Source organism: Hemibagrus wyckioides, linkage group LG05 (assembly GCF_019097595.1).
Source record: "Hemibagrus wyckioides isolate EC202008001 linkage group LG05, SWU_Hwy_1.0, whole genome shotgun sequence".
In the NCBI taxonomy this organism is placed as follows: domain Eukaryota; kingdom Metazoa; phylum Chordata; class Actinopteri; order Siluriformes; family Bagridae; genus Hemibagrus; species Hemibagrus wyckioides.
Genome location: NC_080714.1, coordinates 8,286,537 through 8,314,244, shown reverse-complemented (window position 1 = coordinate 8,314,244; position 27,708 = coordinate 8,286,537). Strand labels below are relative to the sequence as shown.

General features: G+C 37.5%; 2 protein-coding genes across 7 annotated transcripts in view; both read left to right on the top strand.

Moving 5' to 3' along the window:
• The window catches only part of acot7 (acyl-CoA thioesterase 7), a 72,082-nt gene extending 65,514 nt beyond the window's left edge, over positions 1–6,568 (top strand). For all 3 annotated transcript variants that reach the window (XM_058389742.1, XM_058389743.1, XM_058389744.1), the window contains exon 10: positions 6,229–6,568. In XM_058389742.1, coding sequence (XP_058245725.1) covers positions 6,229–6,327 — 99 coding nt within the window. In that variant the 3' untranslated portion in view covers positions 6,328–6,568. The remainder of the gene's footprint in view (positions 1–6,228) is intronic.
• Positions 6,569–18,895: 12,327 nt separating this feature from the next.
• The window catches only part of LOC131353247 (probable G-protein coupled receptor 153), a 43,712-nt gene continuing 34,899 nt past the window's right edge, over positions 18,896–27,708 (top strand). For 2 of the 4 annotated variants that reach the window (XM_058390137.1, XM_058390135.1), the window contains exon 1: positions 18,896–19,203. The gene's annotated coding sequence lies outside the window, so the exon portion shown is untranslated. Of the gene's footprint in view, positions 19,204–21,939; positions 22,013–27,708 lie in introns of those variants that run through there. The other 2 variants (XM_058390134.1, XM_058390136.1) reach the window with 2 other exon arrangements.

The following is a 27,708-nucleotide window of genomic DNA, read 5'->3' as shown; positions in this document are numbered from 1 at the left end:
TTGACTGTGGAATATTTAGGAGCGAGGAAATTTCACGACTGGATTTGTTGCACAGGTGGCATCCTATCACAGTTCCACGCTGGAATTCACTGAGCTCCTGAGAGCGACCCATTCTTTCACAAATGTTTGTAAAAACAGTCTGCATGCCTAGGTGCTTGATTTTATACACCTGTGGCCATGGAAGTGATTGGAACACCTGATTCTGATTATTTGGATGGGTGAGCGAATACTTTTGGCAATATAGTGTATCTATCTCCAAGTACAGGGGGTAAAAAGCAGAGATAGAAACCATTTAGTTTCATTTAGCAATAGATCATTCAAATAAAGTTTAGTGCATTTCCATTGGATATTCCAAGAGAATATTGTAGGATATAACTCCTAGTTTTACACCAAAAGTTATATAGAGTATATATGCACAAGCTGAGGAGATAAAAATGGGACTAATTATGAGGAACAGGATCAATAATTGCAATCAAGGGGTATAGGCAAAGTGTAGATAAACCCAGGAAAGATTCAGGGGCAGTATGGTTCAGTGAGAAAAGTTATTCAAAAAGAAAAACCTGATTCCTGGGTCAGTCATCAGGAAACCTAAACCCCTGGTTCTCTTAATGGGTTCTGGGGACCTCCGTGGCTCAGTGAAGCATAGTTAGAAGATCTGTAACTTTTTTATTATTGGTGGGTCAAGCACTTAAGGTGCAGAGGCAGCCTGTTTTTTCCTTTTTCTTCTTCTTCTTCTTCTGGCTAGGTTGTATATAGTCTCAGCCTCAGATGTCACGCCCACAAACCGATGGCTGAACATCTGCTGCATATGGAGCACAAAATCGGAAACACTTTCAAAGTTTCAAAGGCATCATCTGATTGGTTGGATTCTACAGGATTTCCCGGAGATGTGTGTGTCACATTTTTAATGTTCCACTTGGAAACAATGCCGCCGTGACGCTCTACTTTTCCCATGGATGAAGAAAGCTATCATGTTTACAACCCTAACAATGAGTGCTTATGAGGATCAGCTAAACACTGGATTTTCCAAATTTACATTTCTTGGATTTGGCAGACGCTCTTAACCAGAGCAACTGACATTTTTATCATATTTTTTATGCATTTTATTCCTTGCTTAGGACAAAAAATTTGGCAAAATGATTGAGGACGGTCTAAGGAACATTTTGACCAAATTTGGGCCACGCTCTAGCATCACCATTGGGTCAAATTTGGGCATAATTTAGGAGTATGTTTATGATCTGTGTGCCTTCATCAATGCTATAATAATAATAATAATAATAATAATAATAATAATAATAATAATTACTGAGGTGTTTATCAGTTCAATTTCCTGAATTTTATATGAAGCTTGAACACTTTAGGGTTATTTGGTGTCCTTCAGGGAAAATTTTTTAAGTGACTCAGAAACTTCTACTTGATTTTCTGTGGTCAAGTAAGAGAGGATAATGATTGGGTTGGTTATAATAGCTTGCTTACTTCTTTTCCTGCATTTGCTGCTCATACTTATTACCTTTATAAAAGTGTAATAATTGTCCTACATGCTCACTTTCCCTCAGAGCCTACACCTTGCCCTCCAGAAAAGTCTGCAAATCAATGTTGGATTAAATGCCTCTTTGCCTGCATAAAGCTGCCACTTTGGGGCTGTTGGTTCATTTGAAGCGGCTTCCTGCGTTAATTTGTGTAATTAAGGAGCCAAAAGGCTCAGGGGCTTTGCAGCAAGAGATGATTATGTCCTCCACAGGACCCCTCCCAGAACCACATCCATTTGCCTAATTAATAGTCAGGGCCAGTCGGTGTCAGTTCTCTCTGGCGTGAATTTGTGTGTGGCGCAGGTCAGGTGACCCTCGTCCATTCCCAACCTGTTCCATGCAACAGAAAACAAGGAGTCCAACTGTGAGGCCACACGGCAACGATGTCGACATCGTCTGCTGAAACAGCTCTGCGTGTTCTTTTGCTTCTCGGCCACACCATTAGCCTTATTACCAAAAATATGTTACGCCGCAAAGCAAGAGCAAGGACAGAAATCAGCAGAGGAAATAACAGCTCATCCGAAGCCAAGGCCACGTTTACGATTAATGTTCAATCACCGGAATGAAACAGTGTTGTGGCATCTCCTGACACCGAGCACCAAAATCTCATTAAGTGCACAACTGGATGATACGGGCTTGCTCATGTGAAGCTTGCGGGTTAGTACAATCAGTTTTTTATCTAAGTGTAAAAGCTTTGCGGTTTCTCCGGGCAGATCTGGTCGTATTGATTGATATAAACTCTATGCCACTTTATTAGGAATGCCTGTACCCCCTGCTAATGTAGTTATCCTATCTGCTTCTCTGGGAAAAATAAACAGTAAGTCTGCTTCACATCAGGGTGCATCACGCCAAAGTGACCAACAAAATGTTTTATTTCTTATGTCAAAAAAATTGACTTTACTTATAAGAGCCACCTTTATCACCTTTGATTGAATCGAATTTTAACGGCTGATCTTTTCCTTCCCTATGGTCGTAAGTTCATAAGTCCTACACACACACACACACACACACACACACACACTCGCATAGCCTTTGAAGAATGCCAGACATTTTTCCTGGCTAAAGAACATTGTGTGCCAACTGAATTTATTTTGTTCAAGGCAAGCATGGCTGACCTGCCTTTTCCAAGCAGCAGGGCAGCCAGTGACCACTGTGACCATGATGCTGCTTACAAGGAGCAAGAGAGAGAGAGAGAGACATAGAGAGAGAGAACATGAGCATGTTTTTCTTGACTCTAAAGACAGGATAAAATGATCAGTAGTTTTTCACGGTGACTCTCATACTGTATATATTATCTTAAAAACCACCACCATCACCAGTGTCTTCAGTCTTTTGAGATGACAATATGGATTAATTAGCTTCTACTTGCCAGCCGTGTACACTTCAGTAATGAGTGTGGAATAAAACTTTTGTTTTAAATGCTACAGCTGTAACTACTGTCAGAGCATCTTAACATCAGGTTACAAGGAGCAAACCACAAACCTGACAAGCCCGGGTTTGAAATGTGCATCAGTAGGTGTTTGTGTATCTTATTTAATAAACCTAACTGATCTGTAGTGTAGTCCAGTGTTTCCTAGCCTCAGATTCCTGTTTCTGGCTGACAGGATGACAGAATTCGAACCACACCTTCAGGTCATTTTCTTTACGTTTACATTTACGGCATTTAACAGACGCCCAGAGTGATCTACTATTTATCTTATTATTTCTTCTTCTATATATATAGTACATCTGCATATTTGAGGGTTAAGGACCTCCAGTCCAACGGCAGTTCAATGGTTTTAACGACTGGTCCAATTGAGTTACAGTTGCCTTCCTGTCAGCTCAAACCATCCTGACTATTTTACCCGACCCCCCCCCATTCTGTTTAAACTCTACAGACTGTTATCCATGACAATTCCAGGAGATCAGCAGTTTCTGTAATACTCAAACTAAACCATCTGGCAGCAACAACCACGCCACAGTCACTGAAATCAATTTTCCTTCTCTCATTCTGAATGATGTCTCATTCAGTTGTCGTTTTGTTTACTGCTGCACTAGAGTGGGAAAGAGAGTATTTTTCCGATGAGCTCTGACATTAAAGGGGGAGTTCACCTTTCTTCTGCTCCAGGCAACCAGCTTGGCAACGCTAATCTCCTTTTGTTTAAAGTAGAAGTGCTTGTAGCCCTAATGCTCATGTTGATTCCCATTTGGCTGTACAGATTAGGCTTTCGGTGTTGTTCTGTTAGAACATTTTACATACAGTGAAAAAAATCCCTGAACTTCCAAATTGCAATACACTGCTTATCTCACACACACACACACACACACTGTATGTGTTCTGTATACATTTTATACCACTTTTAATAATGAGATCAAAATTGAACCCTGCCCTCATGCAAAGCCTGCCTGATTTTGTCATTGCACGGCTCTTTCCTGGAGGTTTCCCGCCATCTGCCACTGCTGCGCATGACTGCCTGGTGACCTATAGCTGATGATGAAAATATTCACGCTTCAGAGGGTAGCTATGAAAAGCTAGTCTCCAGAATTAAGCACCATTGTTTTATCTCTCAGCTAATGAAGGTGATTACAAATGACACTCAAGACATACTTATCTTGTTATTAAGACTTTGTTTATAAATAGGAATGAACCACGTGGGGTTGATTCAGTTGGAAGACTGCTGTTATAAAACTGACCTTATAAATGTCCATGGAGGACGTTGTTTAGAATGGTGAAAAGGGCTCTACATGATGTCTGGAAAAAAAAATATTATGTCGAATGACAATTATCTATCTTGTGATTTATACATCGAGTACACAAATCAAACATAATATACCGTTTTCTCTGTTAAATTCAGTGGTATAATATATTCACACTGATTATTCAGAAAATCTGCACATTCAGGCAATTATCCAATTATCCACTCATGAGGCAGAAGCTTCATGCATAATATCATACAGATCCAGGTCAAAAGCTTCAGTTAAAGTTCATATCAAACATCAGAATGAAAAACCAAAGTGAGCTCTTCTGGCTTTGACCGTGACGTGGTTGTCGTCCAGATGGTCTTGTTTGTGCATTTCAGAAACTGCTGATCCTGGGATTTTCACACACAAAAGTCTCTAGAGTTTACACTGAATGGTGTGAAAAAAAAAAAATTCAGTCAGCATCCATTTTGCAGTTGACAATGCCTTGTTGAAGAGAGAGGTCAGAGGAGAATGGCCAGACTGCTATGAGCTGACAGGAAGGCTTCTGGCACTCAAATAATCACTCTTTGCTACCGTGGTGAGGAGAAATGCATCTCTGAACGCCTGTACAAAAGCACAAGTGTGTGAAAATGTTTTTCCAAATGTGGATTCCTGTTGAGTTCTTGTTTGAGTGCTCAGTTTCAGAATTCCAGATGGGTTCATTCACAGCGTAGTGGAAGAACAAGGAACGTTTTGCTGTGTGTAATGTAGCGTGCATGTTGGATGAGTCTTTCCTGTTTGATGGGAATGATTGTGGATGTGCATACAACATCTACACGGGCTTTGAGATCCAAACCATTATCCAAAACATTGTTGATATGAATTAGTAATACAGGTAATCAGCTACTAAGTTCACTACTCAGGGCACCGATCAAGGACAGGGGTCTCTCTTTAAAATGCTAAAGTCTTCCAGTGCACTGGAACATTCGCTCCCTACACAAAAAACCAGGGAGCATCAAAGCTCACTATGTTTTCTTAGTGGAAGTGACATCATATCATAAAGCCTCTCTGCTTTGTATTTTTTTTTTTTTTTACATTTTCTAATAATAATAATGTCAGAGAGATATCAGTTCTCCCTGTTTTTGAGAAATGTCAGTCGTGATGGTATACAGTATGTAGTCATGTTGCTGGAAATTGTGTTTTTAATGAGCCAGGATCCTTACCAGTGCCTGAGCTGGTGTGTCATCAATATACTGATTCACAACATAGGGAGCTAAAGGAGCTGATTAAGACACACCCACACATTTTGACATTATGAGGAAATGTGAAATATTAATACCATTAATAGTATACCAGAATAGAAAACTGCAGCACATAATAATGATCTTTCTGCTCTTTGCAAGATGCGTTCTCTATAGCAAGTACCAGGAGCAGGTTTGTTTTACTTTGGGCTCCTTAGTGCTTTCACTGTTTAAGCTCTAGAAAAGTGAAATACGTCACCCCCACCACCATAAAGGTGATATTTTTGACAGGTTTCTTTCAATATCTTGCACAGTGCTGACTACACATTCCCATACACCCCCCCACACACACATCTGTATTGAATGTAATGACACATCCACTTCTCTGTGGTTATGGTATGAATTTATGCAGGATATGATAGAATTAATATTTGATGAGTTTTGCTTGCTAGCATATGTGTGTGTGTGTGTGTCTTAGTTTTTCATTTTAAACTGCTTTTGAGGACGCTGGATTTGGAAGTCGGAAATTTGCGTGTCAACCCTTAGACTTTTAAAGCATAATCATATGTTACATGCAGGTTTTAAAGCTTCATCCTGATTATAATTGCAGCCAGCACATCATCCATCAGCTCGATTTAGAAAGATGTCATAAGCTGACCTTCAAATGATGTGTTACCGGAAACCTCACTGTCTCACATCCGTGTGAATGTACTAAAAGTAGTCATTTTTCTTTTTCTCCTTCTCTCTCTCTCTCTCTCTCTCTCTCACTCCCTCTCGCTCTCTCTGTCTGTCTGCAGCTGGAAGGTGAAGAGGAGCAGAAGCTTTTTGAAGAAGGAAAACAGCGGTACCTTCAAAACAAGGCAAAGAGAGTGGCGGATAAGGAGCGGAAACAATGACGCCCCACAGTACACGAGCATAATACAGCAACATAGTTCATAGAACAATTCATAGAATATTGTCCAAGGTCTTAGTTTAAAAAAGCAAAAAAAAAAAGAGAGAAAAAATACTCTACTGTTATTCTAAGTGTAGCAGAATGGATGAAAAGGGAACACAATATTTTATCAAAATCATACTCTTCATGTTTGTTGATAAACTGCTGCATACCAAAGTACCTTGTGTATGTAGATACTAGTTGAAGGATAATATTATGTAAATCTTATTTTATGTCTAAAGAGTTCTATTTATGAAATGTGTCTATCATTCGGTATAATAAACATGATGCACTACTAAAAACCTCTGTGTCTGTAATAGAAATTGTCGTGAGGGTTATGGCGGTTTAATCACTTATACAGCTCTGAGAAATTAGCGATAAAACATAAGGGTGTGCTGTTCTAGGAAAATAATCAAAGACAAGCTGGTGTAATGAGGCTCAAGTGTTTTATTTCTCTTTTTCATCAGCAGCTTTTCTGTTTCTGATGAATATTTCACAGGTTAATGTTAATGTCAGGAAGATGAGCGAGTTCCTGTTATCACTAAATTATAGCTTATAGTTACAGACTCATTCTCACCAGCCTCTCTTGATATAGATCCATATATCTTACTATAGAGACAATAATATATTAGGATGAATGTAAACATCTGGCAGCCGACGTTAGTGTCCTAAGTACCGAGTAAAGCACTAGGATATGAATCAACACTAACAGACCGGTCAGAATCGACAATTCCACAGCACGGTAGTTATAAGGTACTATAATTTCTTTATTTTCTTTAGTTATCACATAATAAGAACTTCTGTTGTTCTTAATAAATATTATAAGTGGCACTGTAAATAACATTGACCTGGGTTACAAGGTGAGATTTGAGAGTTGAGTAAAAATACTTATGATGCATCATTATGGCAAATGTCAATGAACTAGAAGTGTTAAAAAAAAATGTTTAAAAATAGTAAATAATTCTCATAATCTTAAAGGGAGATGACAAGTTTTAAATGCCAAAGTTGCCACAGAGAATACTGGGAGAAAATGGAAGTGAAAATCCCCACAGAAAAGTTTAAATTCAATAAAGTATTGACAAGTTAATTGACTAATTTGAGGTACGTCACAGACATCTTCAGTTCCTTTCACGTTGTTTTACACGTTTCAATTTTATTTGTGTATCACTTTTGACAATGGACATTGTCTCACAGCATCTTTACAGAACATAAGAAATGTAGAACAAAAAGTTCAAGATTAATATTAGATTTATATTTGAATTTATTTGTATTTACTCCTAATGAGCAAGCCTGAGGCGACTTTGACAAGGAAAAACTCCTTCAGAAGAAAGACAAGGAAACCTTGAGAGGTACCAGACTCAAAAGGGAACCCATCCATCAGAGAGTGTGATTATAAATTATTATTTTTCCTCCACCAGTCCAGAGACATCTGTTGTAGGCTGATTGCTAAATTGACCGTATTGTTTGACTGGGCGTGTGTGATTGTTCCCTGTGATGGATGCCCAGAGTCCCTGGGGATAGACTCTAGGTTCCCTGTGACCCTGTGTAAGATGGATGAAAGGTTTGGAAACCCCGGTACCACCACCCTCTCTACACACCTCCAAAACAAAAAACACAATTCATAATCAGTAATGAGTTAGAAGAGCTAGAGCTAATCACACCTAAGCCTTCGACCTCAGCTAATGATCTGAAGCACAGAGAGGTCAGAAATATAAATGAGATTTATTTCATAGTCATTGTTCCTTGTTCGTCAATGCACATGAAATCCGCCACATAAAATATGCTGCTTAAATAAATTGTGTAAAATTAAATGGCACAAAGACTCAGCAGCAGGGGTTAAATGACACTAATTACGGTAATTAACATTCTGCAAAAAATGGAAATTACTATTATTTTACAGTAACCTAGCAGGTGGAAATGTGCTTAGATGAATCCTTTAAAACTGACAATTACATTTAGTTTACAGTCATTTACATTTTTAATAGCTATTCATTTTCATTTTCACTCTGCACACTTGGTTATTATTACAGCAGAAATGCTGTAATGCAGTGACTAAACCTTCAGAAAGTGTTTTAATAAAGGTATTAACTGTCCAGTTGTTAATATTATTTTCTGATTTTACAATGTAGATTTTAAAAATAAATTAAGACACAGTAAAATTATACCTTTGGTAATAATATACAAACAATAATAATAATAAATAAATAATAATAATCTAATAATAATAAACAAAAACATACAAATTCAGAAACATCATAAAGAAAGACAAGCAATAAAAATACGTTATGAAAGAGTGTGAACACTTACACAACTATAGTATTTTTCTTTCCTAAAAGGTTTCTGATTGTTTTTCATGTCATTTTTATACACTGTAATTTCACACTGAGGCTAGTAAAAAGTTCTGACCTGATTTATCATCATTTCATTGTTTCATTGTTCATTTTACCAAGGGGTATGTAGACTTTTGGGACACCCCAGTAAATGGAACTCTTAATGCTTCAGCATACCAAGACATTTTGGACAATTTCATGCTCCCAACTTTGTGGGATCAGTTTGGGGATGACCGCTTCCTGTTCCAACATGACTGTACATCAGCGCACAAAGCAAGGTCCATAAAGACATGGATGAGTGAGTTTTGCTGTGGAGGAACTTGAGTCCTGACCTCAACCAGATAGAACACTTTTGGGATGAATTAGAGTGGAGACTGCAAGCCACTCCCTTCTCGTCCAACATCACTGCCTGACCTCACAAATGCGCTTCTAGAGGAATGGTCAAAAATTCCCATAAACACACTTCTAAACCTTGTGGAAAGCCTTCCCAGAAGAGTTGAAGCTGTTATAGCTGCAAAGGGCGGGACAACTCCATATTACATTCATGTGCATGTAAAGGCAGATGTTCCAGTTTTGACCTGGTTCACAGTCTCCGCTCTAATTCATCCCAAAGGTGTTCTATCGGGTTGAGGTCAGGACTCTGTGCAGGCCAGTCAAGCTCCTCCACACCAAACTCACTCATCCATGTCTTTATTGACCTTGCCCAAAATGCCTTGGTATGCTGAAGCATTAAGAATCCCTTTTACTGGAACTAAAGGTACATGTACCCATGTTCATACATGTATGAAGCATAATGATATGGCAGGAGAGTACATACATGTCTAATTTCCTGTCTATTTTGTATTCCAAATAACACCACAGATGTAAGCAGATGGTTATACTAATATGCTAATAATATACCTTGACATTGTTATGTGTAGTCAAGTTATGCAGTAATTATGCTACCCTAAAATGGCACATCTGTCCACAAGGGACAAATTAACTCAATCATTTATTACCTGCATAAATGTGAGCAAGTCAACTCCCACGTAGCAATTAGCTCAGCCTGAGACAGTTCTGGAGACAGAGCCCAGCTGACAAACTCTCCATCAGCTGCTGCCATATAAGATCGGTACAGAAAGGATGTTCCCAAAGAAGGACTGAGAGCCACATAGTCACAATTTTTACTGTCCATCATAATAAGAATTAGTATTTGCAAAAAAATTAGCAACCTAGCCAACAAGCTAACCTAATCAGCTAGCGCTTAATCTCTACCAGTTATACTGTACAAGATAGGCAAAATTAGCTGAGTCTGGGTCTGGGTCGCTGACGGGAAGATCGGTGTTCAAGCCCCAGCACCGCCTAGCTGCCACCATTGGGCCCTTGAGCAAGGCCCTCAACCCACCCAGCTCCAGGCAGACCCTGCGCTCTAACCCCAACCCCCAAGGATGAGATATGTGAAGAAAGAATTTCACTGTGCAGTTATGTATAGGTGACAAAAATAAAGACAACTTAATCAGCTAGCTGGTTAGCTGTGTACAAGCTAGACACCATAATCAACCTTCCTAACAAGCTAACCTAACCAGCTAGCGCTTAATCTGTAACAGATTGACTGTGTACAAGATAGGCTAGATAAGCAACCTAGCCAACAAGTTAACCTAATAGGCTAGTGCTTTATATCCAATACTTAGGCTTTGTTCAAGCTAGACACCATTAGCAACATAGAGAACAACCTAACCTAACCAGCTAGCATTTAATTTGCAATATTAAGACTATGTACAAGCTAGACAATATTAGCAACCTAGCCAACAAGCTAAGCTAGCGGTTAGCTTTAAATAAATAAATAAATAAATAAATAAAGCAAAGTAATAGAGAGGAACACTATCCTGTTTGCATAAAGGTTAAAGGTTAATCTCATCTAGCGTATTTTTCCTCTTTAGGTAACAAACATCATATTATTATAAGATGTTTCTTGAAAAGATGTACAATATAATATGATATAATATAATATAATATAATATAATATAATATAATATAATATAATATAATATAATATAATATAATATATAATACTGTAAAACCATTTGATCTATTTTTAACATTATTTTTGAATTTTTTAATTAATAAATGATGATTAAGTTATTGATAATTAACATTTATATAAAGGCTAGCTGTTCAGTGAATTATCTGTGATGTAATTACACCAATTCTTTAAAAAACAATTATGTACAATAAAATTTTTTCTTTTGTATCTTTTTTTGTAGCTCAATAATACACATATTAGTGTATTATCTCCTTAGCCTATTTTACTCCTTAGCCTATTTTCACAGATGACAGCAATTAAATATAATAATGTAATTATAGTATTTTCAGTGATACTGAAACCCATGATCTGAACCATTTGTGTCATTACTGATAGGCATGTATTTGTTCCATGTCTTTAAATAGACTGTTTCCGAAAGGAAGAAGGGGAAAAAAACCCCGAATATTTTATCCTGGAGTGAACTTCGTGATACTGTCATAAGATTGGACCAGAGGGATGAAAATAAATACACTGGGTCGATAAGGTTAATACAAAAGGCAGCACCATGCTTCTAGTAAAATGAGGAAGGCTGCAATAATCTTCATTTTTTTTCGCAAGAACATTTGTATGTGTTCAAAATCTGAAAGTGTTTCATACAAAAGATTACAAGATGGAAACAGGGTGTGTTCATAATAAATCATGTTAGAGAAGCAGTGTAGATCACAATGAATCTGTGAGAATGACTACAAATCGTGAAGCAAAATGAGTCAAAGATTAAGACCTGACCAATGTATACAATTGTTTTAAAATAATTATAGAATTTTTGGAGTGATGTAAGAAATCATCTTCATCTACCAAGTGAGGATGTGGTAGCTTAGTGGTTAAGGTGTTGGACTATTGAGCAAAAGGTTGTGAGTCTGAATCCCAGGTCCACCAATCTGCCACTGCTGGGCCCCTGTGCAAAGCCCTTAACCCTCAATTGTATAAAATGAGATAAATTGTATCCTCCTCTGGATAAGGGCATCTGCTTAATGGCAGAAACGTAAGTAAACAAAGTGCTCTTCATGCACTAGACTGCTTCAGGAGATCAGCAAAATATACTGAACCATTCAGAATCCTGAAAGGACATAAGCAAAGCCAATGTACACTTCACCTGTTTGATGTTTTGTGCATGCTGAGATGCTTTTCTGCTCATCATGGTTGCAAAGAGTGATTATTTGAGTTACTCTTAAACTTTTTAGCATCTGGCCATTCTCCACTGAACTCTCTTATGACTAGGTATACTAAACTAGCATAAACTATGTGTTTCCACTCACACAGCTGTTGCTTTTGTTTTTGTTTTTCACCATGTATAAACTCTAGAGACTGCTGCTGTGTGAAAATCCCAGGAGATCAGCAGTTTCTGAAATACTCAAACTGGCACCAACATCCATGCCACGATCAAAATCACTGAGATCACATTATTTCTGATATACAGCCACATGATTTTATACATTGTGCTGCTGCAACATGATTAGCTAAATGGAAAACTGCATGAATGGCAAGTCTGTGACCTATTGAACCAGTGTTAATGTATTCATTGATAGAGACTTCAAAGCACTAGCAAATGCTAGGAATGTAAATGTAAAAAGTGTAGCTTCAATCGCACTTGAGGAAAAAATTTTTTTCTCCTATTTGCTCCTGTTGTTTATTTAAATGCTGTTTCCATTTCATGTCAGTAATAAATGTAAAATTATTATTTGTCAAATTCTGTGTACTAATGATGAAATCTACAGAAAGAATATTTTAGTGCAGTTGAAGACAGTATGTTATCAACCTCTGACATGACCTGGACTGCAGAAGCAATATGTGCTTATGTTTATATGAAATAAAACTGCAGCTTAATATTATAAACAGTTCAACCAATGAATTTTTAAATAATTTATCATTTCTTAACATTAAGCCTGCCACCCAACAACACACGCTTTTTTTTTTTGTTGTTGTTGTTGCAATAATCAGCATAAGGGATTAAGCCCCTTCTTATGCTCTAAAGTTTCTTAAAAAATGTCAATAGAAAAATAACCATTTATATGACATCCACATATAGTTCTGCAAAAAGTTATAAACCTCCCCTAGCAATCAATCTTCTACCATTTATTTTAGTGATGAAGTCATGCTGGCCAGGTTGTCAGTATCCTAAAGCCCTAAACCTGATTGATGTGTGCTGGTATGTAGAATACAACAATAATGTGGACTGGCGGAGAGCTCCACATGAGATTAATTGGAGAGTCCTTAGACATCATAATTGCTGTTCCTTCCAAAGCACCCAATTCATCAATGTTAATGGCGCAGGACAAAAATGTCAGTTTGCTGAACAAAACGTCTGTTAAACACACAGATATTTGATTACTGCATGTTCTGTGCAGCCTTTAGGGTTTTGTTGTTGTTGATTATGTTGTTTTTTATTGCAAACTGTTTAACCCTTTCCTTGCTTGCAAATAATAAAAATAGAAGATAATAGAGATTAATTAGTATGCTCTATTTTACTAGATAAGTGTTGTTGGTTAAGATTTCCTTTTTTCATACAGTTATTCGTACCGTGAAACGTCCCAGCCTAAACACACACGCACAGTCAAACATTTGCCTTACTATCCCTGTGAATGGCTTTCCATTGACATAACTATTAATGCTACTTTTAAATCTAACCTCACACTTAACCTCAGTACAATGAATACTCATGAGGATCAGCTAAATGAGGACCAGCTAAATGTCCCTGCAAGGTCAAAAGTGTCATATACTCATATCCAGGTGAAAAGATTTGGTCCCCACCAATACATACACTTACCTACATGTATACACTAGCTCATTTGTGCAGCTCTTCAAGCATGTGCAGCAGCACAGTGCAAGCTCTAGAGTTTACACAGATTTGTGCAAAAATAGAAGGAAGTCTATAAGTCGTCATATAAACACTCTTTACAACTAGGCTGAGCAGAAAAGCATTTCTGTCTCCATCATTGCCTATGATAGCCTCAGATTCCTGTTCTTGTCTGACAGGAGTGCAACCTGATGTGATCTTCCATCCTCAAAGTTTGATGTTTTGAGCATGCTGAGATGCTTGTCTCTTCACCACGGTTGTAAAGAGTGATTATATGAGTTACTATATATACGTATATGTAGTATATAAGCTTCCTGGCAGCTTGAAGCTCAACTTGACCATTTTCATCAGATCTTTCTTATCAACATGGCATTTCCACTCACAAAACTATTTCTTACTCACTGTTTTTTTATTTTTTTGCACCATTCTGTGTGAAATCTTCTAGAGACAGTTATTCGTGAAATTCTGAAATTTCTGAAAGTTTCTGAAAGTTTCTGAAAGTTTCTGAAATAACCAAATCAGCCCTTCTGGTACAAACATTTATGCCATGGTTAAAATCAGTGAGATCCCATTCTGTTGTACAATGTGAACATTAACTGAAGCTCTCGACCTGCATCTGCATGATTTTATGCACTGTGCTGCTGCCACGTGATTGGCTGATTGGATAACTGCATAAATGAGATGGGGTACAGGTTGTCTTATTAAACTGGACAGTGAGTACACACACACATACACACACACACACACACACACACTAAGCTGATCTCTTCCTTCTGTGTCAGTTTTTTTCAGCTTTGAGGCAAAATGATGGGAAAAGGCATGGCTCCAAATAGAAATTGTCAACGTGAAATCAAATCTAGGTGAGAGGACATCCTCGGGTGGGAAAGAACTGTTTGTGTGTGTGTGTGTGTGTGTACTTATCTTCCGGAAAGTTCCCAAGAGCACCAGGCTTGGATATGGTGGTGGCTGTCTTTTTTTTTCTTTCTAAATTTCATTTCCAGGTCACCTGGCTTTGCACAAGATTGGAGCAATTCATCATTTTCACACAGTCTGTGATAAATATCTGAGCTCTTTGTCTCTGTGGTAGTCAATGCAATATCAGTGTCATCTCTAGGATGTTCAATATTTAATGAGAAGCAATTTCTCACTTATATGCAGGAACAATCACAGGTCTTTTAGTTTTTAGGTGCACACTCATATAGTGGAAATTATGATCGTGTGTTTCAATGCACACTGCAATACCTAATGACACGCCTACAGTTTAGTTGATGAGACAATCGCAAACACAAAGGTCACCTTTAAATGCTTCAAACTGTTGTACTGACGGATGGAAATGTCCTTCATTACGCCTCTCAGTGGCAGTGATAGCCCTGAAATTATGGGTAAGCTGCCATAAGCTAAAGATTTAGCTGTAATACCATCCAGTCAAATCATTACAGCACTAATGGCTTCTCGTGTTTCCTCTTCTGTGTTGTCAGCTGTTCTGAAAATGCACTGTTAGCATTTCTTCCTCATGTACAAACATTATTTTCTAGAGACAATACTCTGTTCTGCATATAGTAATTAACTGTTTAACATTAACAATGATTTGCATTAACTGGAATTGTTGGTGTGGCCACAATGTCTTAGTGGTTTGTAGGTTTGCCTCGCTGATTCGGCTCTCTCAGTTGTCTATAGTTTGTGATTGTGCCTTGTAATGGGTTGCCACTCTGTCCAGGATGTCCCCTAACCCGTGCCTCATATCCCCGGGGATAGACTCGAGGTTCCATGTGGCTCTGTGTAGGATAAGTGCTCCAGAAAATAAATGGATGGATGGAAAGTTAATGTTTAAAATATCCAGTGATGCTTTAAGAAGATTCTTTTAGTTATTTTGGAAGTTTATGGGATTCATTCATTCTCAATGCCGATTGGTCAGAAGGTTGTTTCATTTTCTATAACAGCAGCTCAGACAGTAGTTCCATCTCCAAATCAAATCACATGTTTATATTAATGCACTCATTTTAATAGGTTATCAGTTCTACAGTATAGCAACAACCTAAAGAGAGACCTACATATATATATGGTAGATGCTCCACATAACAGATTAAAACCACATGCAGTTGTAACTTCAGAAATGAGGGCCTGGTGGTTTCTCAGTGTCATGAAAAGCTGCATGTTTTTATTAACTTCGAGAGAGATAACAGGAACTAATTTGTTCCATGGATATTCTACAATATTAAATTTTACTATGAATGGATAAGCAGTATAATTATTTGCTTCTTAATAAAAAAAAAGCAATTGTAAACATTTATTTATTTATTTATTTATTCATTCATATGACGAATTAAACTTTTCTCATCCAATATGGTCAGTAATGTCAACGGTAAAATCCATTCTGCTTCCCAAAAACTATAGCTATACTATATAAACACTATATTTTATTTTTTCTGGCATTTTAAAATGAAAATAAAGGTCTTCACTTCAAAGTTAAATATTATAATATTTAGAACATTAAAGTAATTAATACAAGGTCATTTAAAACTTTGCATTTTTCCTCAATAGGCATTTAATCAAGAACATAAAAGACCTTATTCTTATAGAAATGAAGAATAGGTATGAAAATAGGTAAAGACAGTAAAAACTGTCAAACCCTATGTGATATTCTGCTGTTGCGGCCAAATCACCTCAACAATTTTGATATCTTTTGCGTTCTGAGATGCTTTTCTGCTCACCAGGTTTGTAAAGAGTTACTATATCCTTCCTGGCAGCTCGATTCAGTCTACCCCCTTTCTCCTGACCTCTGTTATCTACAAAGTGTTCTCACTTAGAAAATTATCACTCACTAAAGTTGCATGCAATTTATATTTCTTCTGCATTTACTCTACATTCATAAATATCCCATTTCTCCTGATAAATTATTGTATCCTTTAAGTTTGTTTAAAGTATAACCACATCCCACATACATGTTATCCATTTACTGTGTGCTTTAAAAAAATCCTGCCACCTAGTCAACTAGCAAAACATAAATATGTGTATGTATATATGCAAAATGTCCAGTTCTGAAAAAAAACGCCGAAAATGCCGACAGTAGCCCATTTCTGAGTGAAAACCACCCCAGAAGACTGTTTAGATGAGCTTGTAGCTACTGTCAGCTTAGATCGCTCTTCCTGGCTGACAGGAATAAACCAGATGTAGTCTTCTGCAGTCTTCTGCTGGGGGCATGGCCCATCTGGCTCCAGATTCAGCATTGTGTGATGCTTTTCTGCTCACCATGGTTGTAAAGAAAGGTTATTTTTCAGTTGCAGTATCTGCAGGACTTTATGAATTGTAGCACTGCCACATATTTGGTTTATTGGAGAATTGCATGAATGAACATGGTACTTTAAATGAATGATGTAGAACCCATTAATACAAGTGGTACATATCTGTGTGAATCACGGTGGACTGGCTGCTCTTATGTAACAGCCTCCTTGTGCGAGTGCACTTCAGGAGCTGTTGCCTTTCCACAGTCCTGGCTTTCATTCTTACAGATTTGAACAAAGGATTTTAAGGAAGGAATAAATCCTGATGCGTTTATTTAAAAATAATCAATGATGACGTGGTGAAATGAAGCATAATGCTTTCTGAAGTTGATTCTTTTTCTGTGAAAGCACTATATCTGACACCACATCAGTTTGCCAATGATTTTTACATTTAAAAATAAGAGACCTTAAGTAGTTTCTGAATGTAGCATGTCCTGATATCGTGCTTCAGACCTTGGGATGCTTGTGGAGATGCAGGACCTCATTTATATGCTGCTAAATATTGATGTGAAGCTGAGTGCTAGTTCATGTTCCTCAGTGCACTTCAAATCTGATGAAATGGGACAAGGCAAACACCCTACCCCCTTATCCCATGTAGGCGTTGGATATGTACACTCCCAAAAAAAAATTTTTTGGTGTATATTCATGACCAAAAACCTGTTTCTAGATGACCTTCATTCATGGCAATTCTCATGTTCATTGCTATCCGTAATTAAACAAATATTATGGAGACATTTCTTATTCATTATTTCAATGTATAGATTTTATGACTTTTTTTTTTGCTTAAGCTTCTTTGACTGTCTATTTTCTTTGACTTTAGTTAATAGTTTCAAAAGACTCATCAGAGCAATGCAGCAGTGCTTTATTCCTTTAGTCTGTCCAGATCTCCTCATCTGTACACTCAAATACATCCAAATTTTCCAAAGCTTTAACTTCCATGGCCATCACACTTGTCATCTCAAAGTTCATTATTTAGACAAGCCTCTGCTGAAACTCCTACAGCTTTGCTGCTTCCTGGAACTTTTCCTGTATCCAGTACTTCTGTGTTGGTTTAATAATTAATAAGATATTGATCATTGCCAGACATGGGTGTGAAGCTAACAGTGACTGCTATTTCTTATGCTTGAGATTCCATCCATCCATTTTCTGTACAGCTTAACCTACACAGGATCACAGGGAACCTTGGATAGAGTGTTAATCCATCACATCTACAATCACACACACTACACACAATGAAGAGGTGCCAATAATCAACCACAATGCATGTCTTTGGACTGGGTGAGAAAACCAGATTACTCAGTAGAAACCCCTGAAGCTCAGGGAGGGCAGTGGTAGCCCCAGCACCGCCAAACAAGGCCCTCAACCGCCCCTGCTCCAGGGACGCTGCATCATGGCTTACACTGAGCCCTGACCCCAACCTCCAAGGACGGTATATATGAAAGAATTTCACTGTACAGTATGTACTTAGATTACTTAGAAATCAAACCACCAGCCCCAGAAGTGCAAGACAAGCATGATAACCACAAAGCCACTGTACTGTGGTTGAGGTTGCTGGTTTATTTCCTATTCAGTGTCACTGTATCTGTGCTAGCAATAACAACAGTACAGCAAACAAACTTTTCATGGGAATAACAAAAATACAATATCAACAAATAAGCAACAGACTTGCTAAACACATCACAGTTATTTCAATGTAAACACATTTAACACTTAATTATTTATTATTGAGTTTTTTTGGAATAAAAAAAAATGTTGTGAGAATGATAACTGATAATCAGTCAACTGACAAAGACTGGTTGTGATATATCTATTGTTTTGTTGCTGTTGCTGCTGCTGCTGCTGCCCTATTCACATGTGTTCTGCTTAAAGTGCGATATAACTTGAGAAGAACTTTCTGAGAGTGCTTTTTTGGTCATCTAGACGAAAATGGGCAAAGTAAAATGTGCTAAAATGTCAGTTAAGGAGGTCCGCTGAACAGAAACGGAAGCGTGGTGGATTCAGCAGCATCTGTTCCTGCTTCATTCATTCCCTCCTCCTAGAGCTGCTGATCCTCAATGGGCGGCGTGAGGAGGCTGCGCGCGCGCCCGACCATCATCATCATCATCACCACCACCACCACGTCGACACGTTTAACTTCGCCCATGCGTGGCTTTACATGCACACCATTTCCACACTTGTTTCTGATGAGAATGACTCTAATCCTTTCCGATGATGGAATGATCATGAAGGGCGCGCCATGTTCCTTTATTAGCGTTCTTTATTTGATGCTTTTATCCGTGTATTCAGAAGCGGACGCGCCAACTCTGTGGACATATTGATAACATACACGACACCCTGGAGGAGCTTTCGGGTATATCGACGAATTTTATTCAAGGTAGGTTCTAGAGAAACTCATACACACACACACGACCTCCAGTGTGTTTATTTTCCACGAGTATGATCATAGACTATAACGAGATAATTACAGTGTTTCTATCATGCATTATATCAGATGAATGTAAAATGTTGGTGATGTTAATGTGTCTTGTACATTCACGCTTACCAAAGAACCCATGAATAGGTTGGTTAGACTAGAGTTGGCTTGTGAATGAGATAGATGTGTGCAAAATACAGGCAAACGGGGGGCTGCGTCCCAAACTGCATACTCTTGTACTAAATAGCATACTATTATAGTACGGCGCGTATGGTAACTATGGCAACCTACGGTGCGAAACCTACTATTTTGAGACCATTTAGTACGCGGTTTCGGACGCAGCCAAGATCTTGTAAAAGTAGAGCTCACGCTTAAAATCAACCCCAAAATCTTGCTTTTCGTTTTCCTAACACCTCAAAAATGTTCTTTATACCTCCTGATATCTGAGAAATGGTGTTTTATTACTTATCTAATCACATTTTTGACCAGGAATGGCAGCTACATATTAACTGTCCATGTACTAAGAAGTGTGAAAACAGTTCAATAATAATAATAATAATAATAATAATAATAATAATAATAATAATAATAAGCGTATATATATATATATATATATATATATATATATATATATATATATATATATATATATATATATATATATGATTTACACCGCCATTATCTAGCTAGGCTATTAAAGCTCTATTTTTAACCGATCCACCATCAGTTGAATTGAATAACCTCTATAGTTCTTTATGAATCGGTTCTTTATGATCGATTCTTTGAAATGAATCAATCACGTGAATCGGTTGAACAACTCGTAAGCGTTTTTTTAAAACTTAAAGGCGCCATCAAGTAAGATCTGTAGGAACATAAAGGTCTCTAATGGTTGACCGTGTAGAGCTGAATCAGATTTGAATGATTGAGCTTTTTCACTTTAATGAGTAATGAGTACATGCCTCCATTTCCACCCATGTTCACAAAGCTCTGCTTCCAAAACTAGAAAACTAGATGTAGGTAGAAACACTGACAAAAGGTCAGTAGATACTGTATATAAACAAACATTCCATAATGTAAGTTTCCAAACTGTTTTATTTCCAGCTGCGTAATACACATGTTCAGAGACTTGAAATAGTAATTTTCATAAATTCTACGTAATTTTCCATGCTATTTGTACTATTGTTCCTATCTTGACTATTGCTCCTACAAATGGGAGAGTATGGAGTTACTTTGGAGTCGAAAACTGTTAATAAAATTACAAGATTCACACAAAAAAAGAATAAAATCACAACAAAACATCATAAGTGGTCCTTTTTAGTACTATTTTTGCTTCGGGTATTTGTACATGCATTTACTGGCACAATGTATTGGAATAAATTGGTCATTTGAAATTGAATTGAATTCTCTGACCCATAACCACACCCACACTGATCTGGGTCATGAGAGTTTATCCTGATTTATACACATGCAAGGAGCAGCTTCATATAATCAGAGATCAGTTTAGATCCTTGCTGTTGATCTGAAACACTCGATCTCTGTGACTATTTATGATGTTGACCAGCATGACACAGATCTTGTAAGTAAACACAGAACCCACACTGACCCTAGCATACCAGGAATTTTTACATTCACATGGCAGCATAAGCCGGATGAATCTCTAGACAAGGATTTCAGTAGTGGCTCAGCATTAGTTATGAACTGATACTCTGAGGATTGTATAGTCAGTACTGAACTGTAAATGAATCCATCCATCCCTAGTTACCATGGCAATGACAGGTAACTAAGGATGGTAACTAGGGATCGAGTTCTGACAGAATGTCACTAGCATTTCTTGATACAGGAAACATAAATGTCACATTAGACCAAAAAAAATACACATCATCAGTATCGCTCAATTGGTTTGGGGAAAGGTCCAGATTTTTTGTGACAACGCAGGTGTGATGTGTAGCATTGTATTTAGACAAACAAATCACTCACGCCTCAAAGCCAGAGCATGAGAAATTACTTTTCACAGTGCCACACCTGGAGAATGTGTGCTTTTATTTCATACAGGACCTAAGGCAAGGCTGGTGAGGTACATTTACTATTTATTAGTTGTTTAAATGAATTTGACTTCAGGCACAATACTTATAGCTAATGTTCATGTAGGTCATAGAAGTTTGGCAATATTAGATTCAGAATCGAATGTGTAGGATTTGTGATTGTGTAGATGTCCTGATATAGACGAGCATTTCTAATGAGGTAATTTACTTGTAATCAGGTGTCTGTTGCATTAGCTTTGCGGTAAGTAGGTTCCACTCCTGTCAACCAAGAACAGGAATCTAAGGCTATCCTGGGCACAAGTCCCAAATATCACAGTTGAAGACTCGAAATAGACAATATGATTTTTTTTTAATCTTCAACTGCCCGAGTTTCTGTTCTGTGCATTTGTGCCCATGATAGCCTTCTTGTTCGTGACTCACAGGAACCTAATGTTGCCTTTTGCTGTTGTAGCTCATCCACTTCATGTTTCATGAATACTGAGATGCTTTTCTGCTCATCACAGTTGTAAAGAGTGATTGTGAGTTGCTGTATCCTTCCTAGCTGTTTGAGTCAATCTGGCCATTTTTCTTTGACCTCATTCATCAACACAGTGTTTCCACACACATAACTGTCACTTATTTCATGTTTTTTGTTCTTCACAATCCAGGAGATCTGAAATCATGTGAATGACTTAAAGCTGTCTGCATGACTATGTGTTCCTGAGAAGACGTGCCTAATAAAGTGGAAGGTGTGTTTATATTTAGTTAAAGCATTTTATGCTCCTGTAAATATGGCCAGAATATTATAGTATGCATGGTAAGTAATTAGCAGCAATGCAGCATATCATTTTTTCTCTTTCCATGCAAACATTTGTTTCTTTAACAGCACCTGATTTACATAAGTCTCTCTCAACATTATAGAGGTGTGCACAGAAGTGTTTAATCCTATTCCTAGCCCACTTTAGCAGGAATTTACCCCAGGCCTTTTTTTTTGTCCACCAAGCTTCAGGAACATTCAGGTTTTTCAGGAACATGTCCTTTGCTTTTCATTGTATCATCTTCTACTATTAGTAATAATCTTCTTTAATGGATGAGTAAGATGTTTTTATTTCCAAGTTCATTTTGTTAAGCACTTTTGTGGAAAAAAAAAAATTTGGATAGAAATTAATTTAGCCTCAAGTGGTTTGATCTGTTCCAGTTTAGGTGTGTACTTGAAGGGTTTTTTATTTTCATTTATTCTCTCTTTAAAGTATCAGCTGGATCATCAGAGGATTATTAGGCCGTGCTCGGATATATCTAATGTGGTTATAGGCTAATGTGGTTATATCTATTAATAGCAAGTGCATCAGAAAATAGTTGTAAAATGTTCCGAAAAACTTTGTTTTAGAGTCCAAATCTGTCGATGTGGCTTAGTGTAGGGGTTTACACTTTTATGGCATTTTGGCAGACACACTATTACCTACACTGCATTTCTGAAAGGCACTGAATCAAATGAATCAACTAGACAACTTGAAAGAATCAATTCAGTGAACCATTGCCCATCAATAGTGCAGTAAAATTTTTTGTAAAAGGAAGTTCATTTGCAGCTTCAGCTTATCTGCATACAATCAGGAGACACTGTGAGATTGTGAAGCTAATGTTTATCTCAGCAAACTCAAATTTATGTTGATTACAATCAACTTAAAGTCTAAAATCTATCACAAGGCAAGCCTGGCAGCCACAACTGTGAGATTAAGGAGTTTTTAATTAGTGTGTTGGGAAAATGACCTTGGGCTGGTAGATATAAAATGCAAGAGTTCAAACTAACATAGAGTTCAGCTGCTTTATAGCGAAGTCTTAAACTGCGCTCAGGCTTGAAATTGTGCAGTCTGGCAATAGTGCTGAGAAAAAAACCCCCACATGGCTGTTTGTTGCCCTCTGAAACATACTGTCAGTTTACCCTGTTAAATACTTCAGCTTCTTTGTGCGTGTAGAAAATCCAGAAGCTTACAACTGTTCAAACTCCATCTAAATGTAAATTTAGCGGCGATCAAAAAGGTAAGACAATCTGTTATGAGCAGGATAGAGTCTTCGCTTGGCTTGGATGAGATTTCAAGTAGAAATGAACCAGGACAAAGGTTAAAATGGGTAGTTACAGTTTCAGCAAAGAAAAAAAAAACAGCGTTACAAAGAGAATCAGTGATGAGAGAAATCACAAGATTTGCGATGCTCAGGTTATCAGGTCAGGTGGTGTGTAATTTCCCAAGGGCTTGGAAGAAAATGATGAATGTGAAATTCTTGTTATCGACTCAGCTTTCTGCAAGGTTTTCGTGAAATGGAGGATGAGTCCATCTCTCCTCAGGTACGTTCTACACACTTCAGTGATATTCCTGCTCAGCAGTTCGTTGCCTGATTTAATAGGGTTTAATAGAGCAGCGCAATCTTCAGCCTGTTAGAAAAGGACTCCAGGGTTAAGCACTCTTGAATTAAATGTGTATGATGGAACACAGGACTTTCGTTGATTTATGGAGTAGTGATATTAGTTTTTTCCAATCAACTCTTAACTGTCCGTGTAGAGTCATGACTTACTCATACCAGAAAGAAAAGGAGGGGTGTACAAACTTTTACTTCAGATTTGACATGACGTTATTCCAGGTTCAAACTGCTATAAAGTTTGTTGTATTTAGGAAACTACCTACTTACTACTTGTCAGTAATTACGCCGTGTAGGCACAAAGGTCCATTTGACTCCAGATACTTTGCATACCTCCAGAAGGGGGTTATATCTCTAGTTGCTCTCCTGACAGTTTGTATTGCTGCTAATTTGTCTAATTCACCATTTTACAAGGAAAAACATTTGGTTGAACTGAGCGATTTAAACATTTTGTTGCTGCTCTCAGTACTCTCTGCATGCATATTCATTAGACTAATTAGCTCGCTCTGTTCTTGTTGGGGCCAACTTTTTATTTTTTTTATTTATTTATTTTTTTGGATGGTGTTTTTCGACATGTAAACCTCAATGCAGATCATTACACCTGCTAAAAATAGGTCTCTGATGAACAGAAATGGTGGAGCTGGTTATGGAAAACGTAATTCCAATCCGTGTTTTTGCTTGCATGCATTTTCTTGCATATAGATTGTAAGGGTGTGATTTGATATCATACAGTGGTGTCTCACTACGATGCATTTCCCATAGAGCACAAATAAGAATAGGCTTACACTGTAAATTCATTCAGAAAACATGAAGCAAATGGAAGCTTGATACTGACAGTGTTTGTGTGATCTGTTCAGACTTTTAGCAGCATATAATGAAACAAAAGTTGTACGTTCAAGTCCAGCAATGCTAATTAAACGTTAGCTCTCTGTCCAAAATTTTTACTGGGGCATGTCTAAAAGCTGTGGCTTTTTATTCCACATTCTGCTAAATCTTGCAGTCTCCATTGTCCAGCTTCACATCTGCAGGTATGAATTTAAGCCCATAAGGTAACACGACCTTCCTATTGCTCACTAGTCCTCATTGGTATAACTTACTGGGAAACATTACTGCTCCCATCACCAGACCTTAAATATTTGTGAGAAATTCCCATTTGCCTTTTCACATTGCTGTTTTCTTGAACTAATATATGAACGTTCTAGTGTACTCAAGTGTGAGTGTGAGTCTGATGATGTTATTATGTTTATTACACCGATAAATAGCCTACTTTCTTGTGCACTGATTAATACACATAACTACGTATAGATCGGTAGATACAACTTTATTGTCATTGCAAAGTACAGGTACATAGCAACGAAATGCTGTTTAGCAATTGTGCAAATGCAGATAAATATGTAAATATGTACATCAGTATATACATATAAATACATTTCAATTAGTATGTGCATAGAAAAGTATGTGCAAGTTGTATTTACAGCACATGATGTGTGAGGGAAAATATGATTATATATCTGTACAGTATGTGTGCATCGTGTACATTGTATGTACAACAGTAACAGAGATAATATGCAGTGTATATACAGATAATATAGATAAGTATTAATAACTGAAAGCCTACTATTAAACAATACTATGTGATATGCTGAATTATGAATTAACCTCATAAGTGTACTGATATTACTGTAAATAGGTGCCATGGCACAGTGCACAATGAGGATGCTCGTGTCATTCGTATTAGACCGAATGAATGTTTTAGATGTTTTATGTGAAATATTGAGCTAAATTATGACTGGTAAATGAACACACTGTATGATTGTGTGGCAGTTCGGGAAAAAAACATCAGATACATTTAACTATAGCCTACTATGTGCCTAACTACGTGTCTAAACCCTTGCTAGCCAGAATGTCATGATTTGACTGAAACGTTTTTTACAGAATTCCGGCCAACAGAAAAGAGTTGAATGAATTAATCTGTAAGTAAAGAGATTATGATGGGGAAAGAGTGACTTTTACCTCAAACCATGAGAGAGAGACTGACAATAATGCTGATAATCAAATTAATATCTCATTTTTCCACTGTATATGTAGGATAAAATTCATTAAAAAATTGGCAGTAAGGCCGTTGTTCCATAAGAAGATTAAAAATGAACGATGCCTTTCAGCGGAATTGGCATGAAATCTTTAAATGCAATTTTCTCCCTAACTTAAATGCAAAATGCTGAAACTGCTTTTTGGGATTGAAATACATACAAAAAGAGTAACATATTTTACTTAGAATGAAAAAGTGCAGCAGTTTAACCGTTTAATTTGCAAGATGCAGCCGCTGGACCAGTCTTCCATTCCTTCTCCAAAAGTTGCACTGTTATACAGAATAACTGATATCGATATTCGGGAATAATAGAATGCTTTCTTTAATCTTAATCTCAGAATAATATATGAAGCATTTAGACCACTATGTTCATTCTGTGCCTTACAAGGAAATAAGCAGGACCTGAAATTAGAGGCAAACATTTTTTCCTGTTGTGTTTTTAGAACTCTGAAGCAAAGCGATGAAGATATAATGCAGACGTGTTTAGAGTAGATTAGTTTATATAGTGCTTACTACTTATTAATGACACTTTTCTTATGCTAGGGTTAAATAGAAAGCTAGATAGTTTATAGTACGCTGAATGTTAAGTGACTCAGCCGTCCGTAACACATCATAATTTATGATTAATTCAGCGAGCTTACTGTTGTTGTTATTATTATTATAGATTACGCATTTGTCGCTAGTTACATACATGGAAAGGAAACACGTACAGTGAATCACAGCACATGAAGGAGACTGGCAGCTCAACTGAGGCCGAGATTAATTTGCATGAATATCCCACTAATCTCCGATCCCACAGCCTGTGTTTTCTCGCCGTACTGTCAGGACTGGCACTGCCCTGACCGTGCCTTTCTCGGATACAAGGTCTGCTTTTTGTCATAGCTCCACCAGACTCCTCTCCCTTTAATTTTGTTTTGGAAACTCACTTGACACTGCAATTATAAGCAAATCGTTTCAACTCGACTCACAGTCCCCGTCGAGCGCGTTTCTCCCATTTCTCAGCGAACGCAGGCGGCAGCGTATCAACACAAGCTCCTGATTTAATGAGCCTATAACAATGATAAACCTGCGGTTCCTGCTCAGGCTGTCATGCTTTCATCTACTTTTAACTAGGGTGCAAGTCACTCTCTTGCTTTTACGTTCCTGCTTTCACACACACACACACAATTGGTGATGATGTTGATTCATCTTGTGGGACAGAGTCTCCTTTCATTTCTATAGCCTTGAAGACCTTTCTGCTTTCTGGCAATACACATTCATCTGTTAAAAAAAAACAAAAAACAAAAACGGGAAGTAGGTCAGCATCACACCTCTGCTGCTCCACACTGAAGGCTCAGAGACTGACCAGGCATGATGTAGGGAATCTGTCATGATATATTGTGGTGTCATGTATATCGTTTGGTGAGCAAAGGAAATGCTGTAAGTAGCAGCACACAAGGGCTCTGGGGCATTTTGAAAGCATCTATCTATCTATCTATCTATCTATCTATCTATCTATCTATCTATCTATCTATCTATCTATCTATCTATCTATCTATCTATCTATCCATCCATCCATCCATCCATCCATCCATCCATCCATCCCTCTATAACAATCGAATCCGTCATGGTATATAAATGTATTATAACACATAAATATGTATTATAACACAGAGCTGTTGGATTCTCGATTCTGATTGGTCAGAAGGTGTTGATTCATTTTCAAGTTTTCTGTGAGAAGACATTTATGCGTCACTCGCAGTTAAGTTAGTGTCTTTTCTATCTATGACAGTAACATGGACCTAAGAAAACAAGCAACAATTGAGGTGTATGAATTTAATTTAAACCCCCAACCTTCCCCCACCCCCAACCCCCAACCCCCCCCATCTGTGCTTTCAATTTGGTAGGATGTGGTAAAGCGACAAATCCAAACAAATGGCTAAAACATATCCTTTCCTGTGGTGC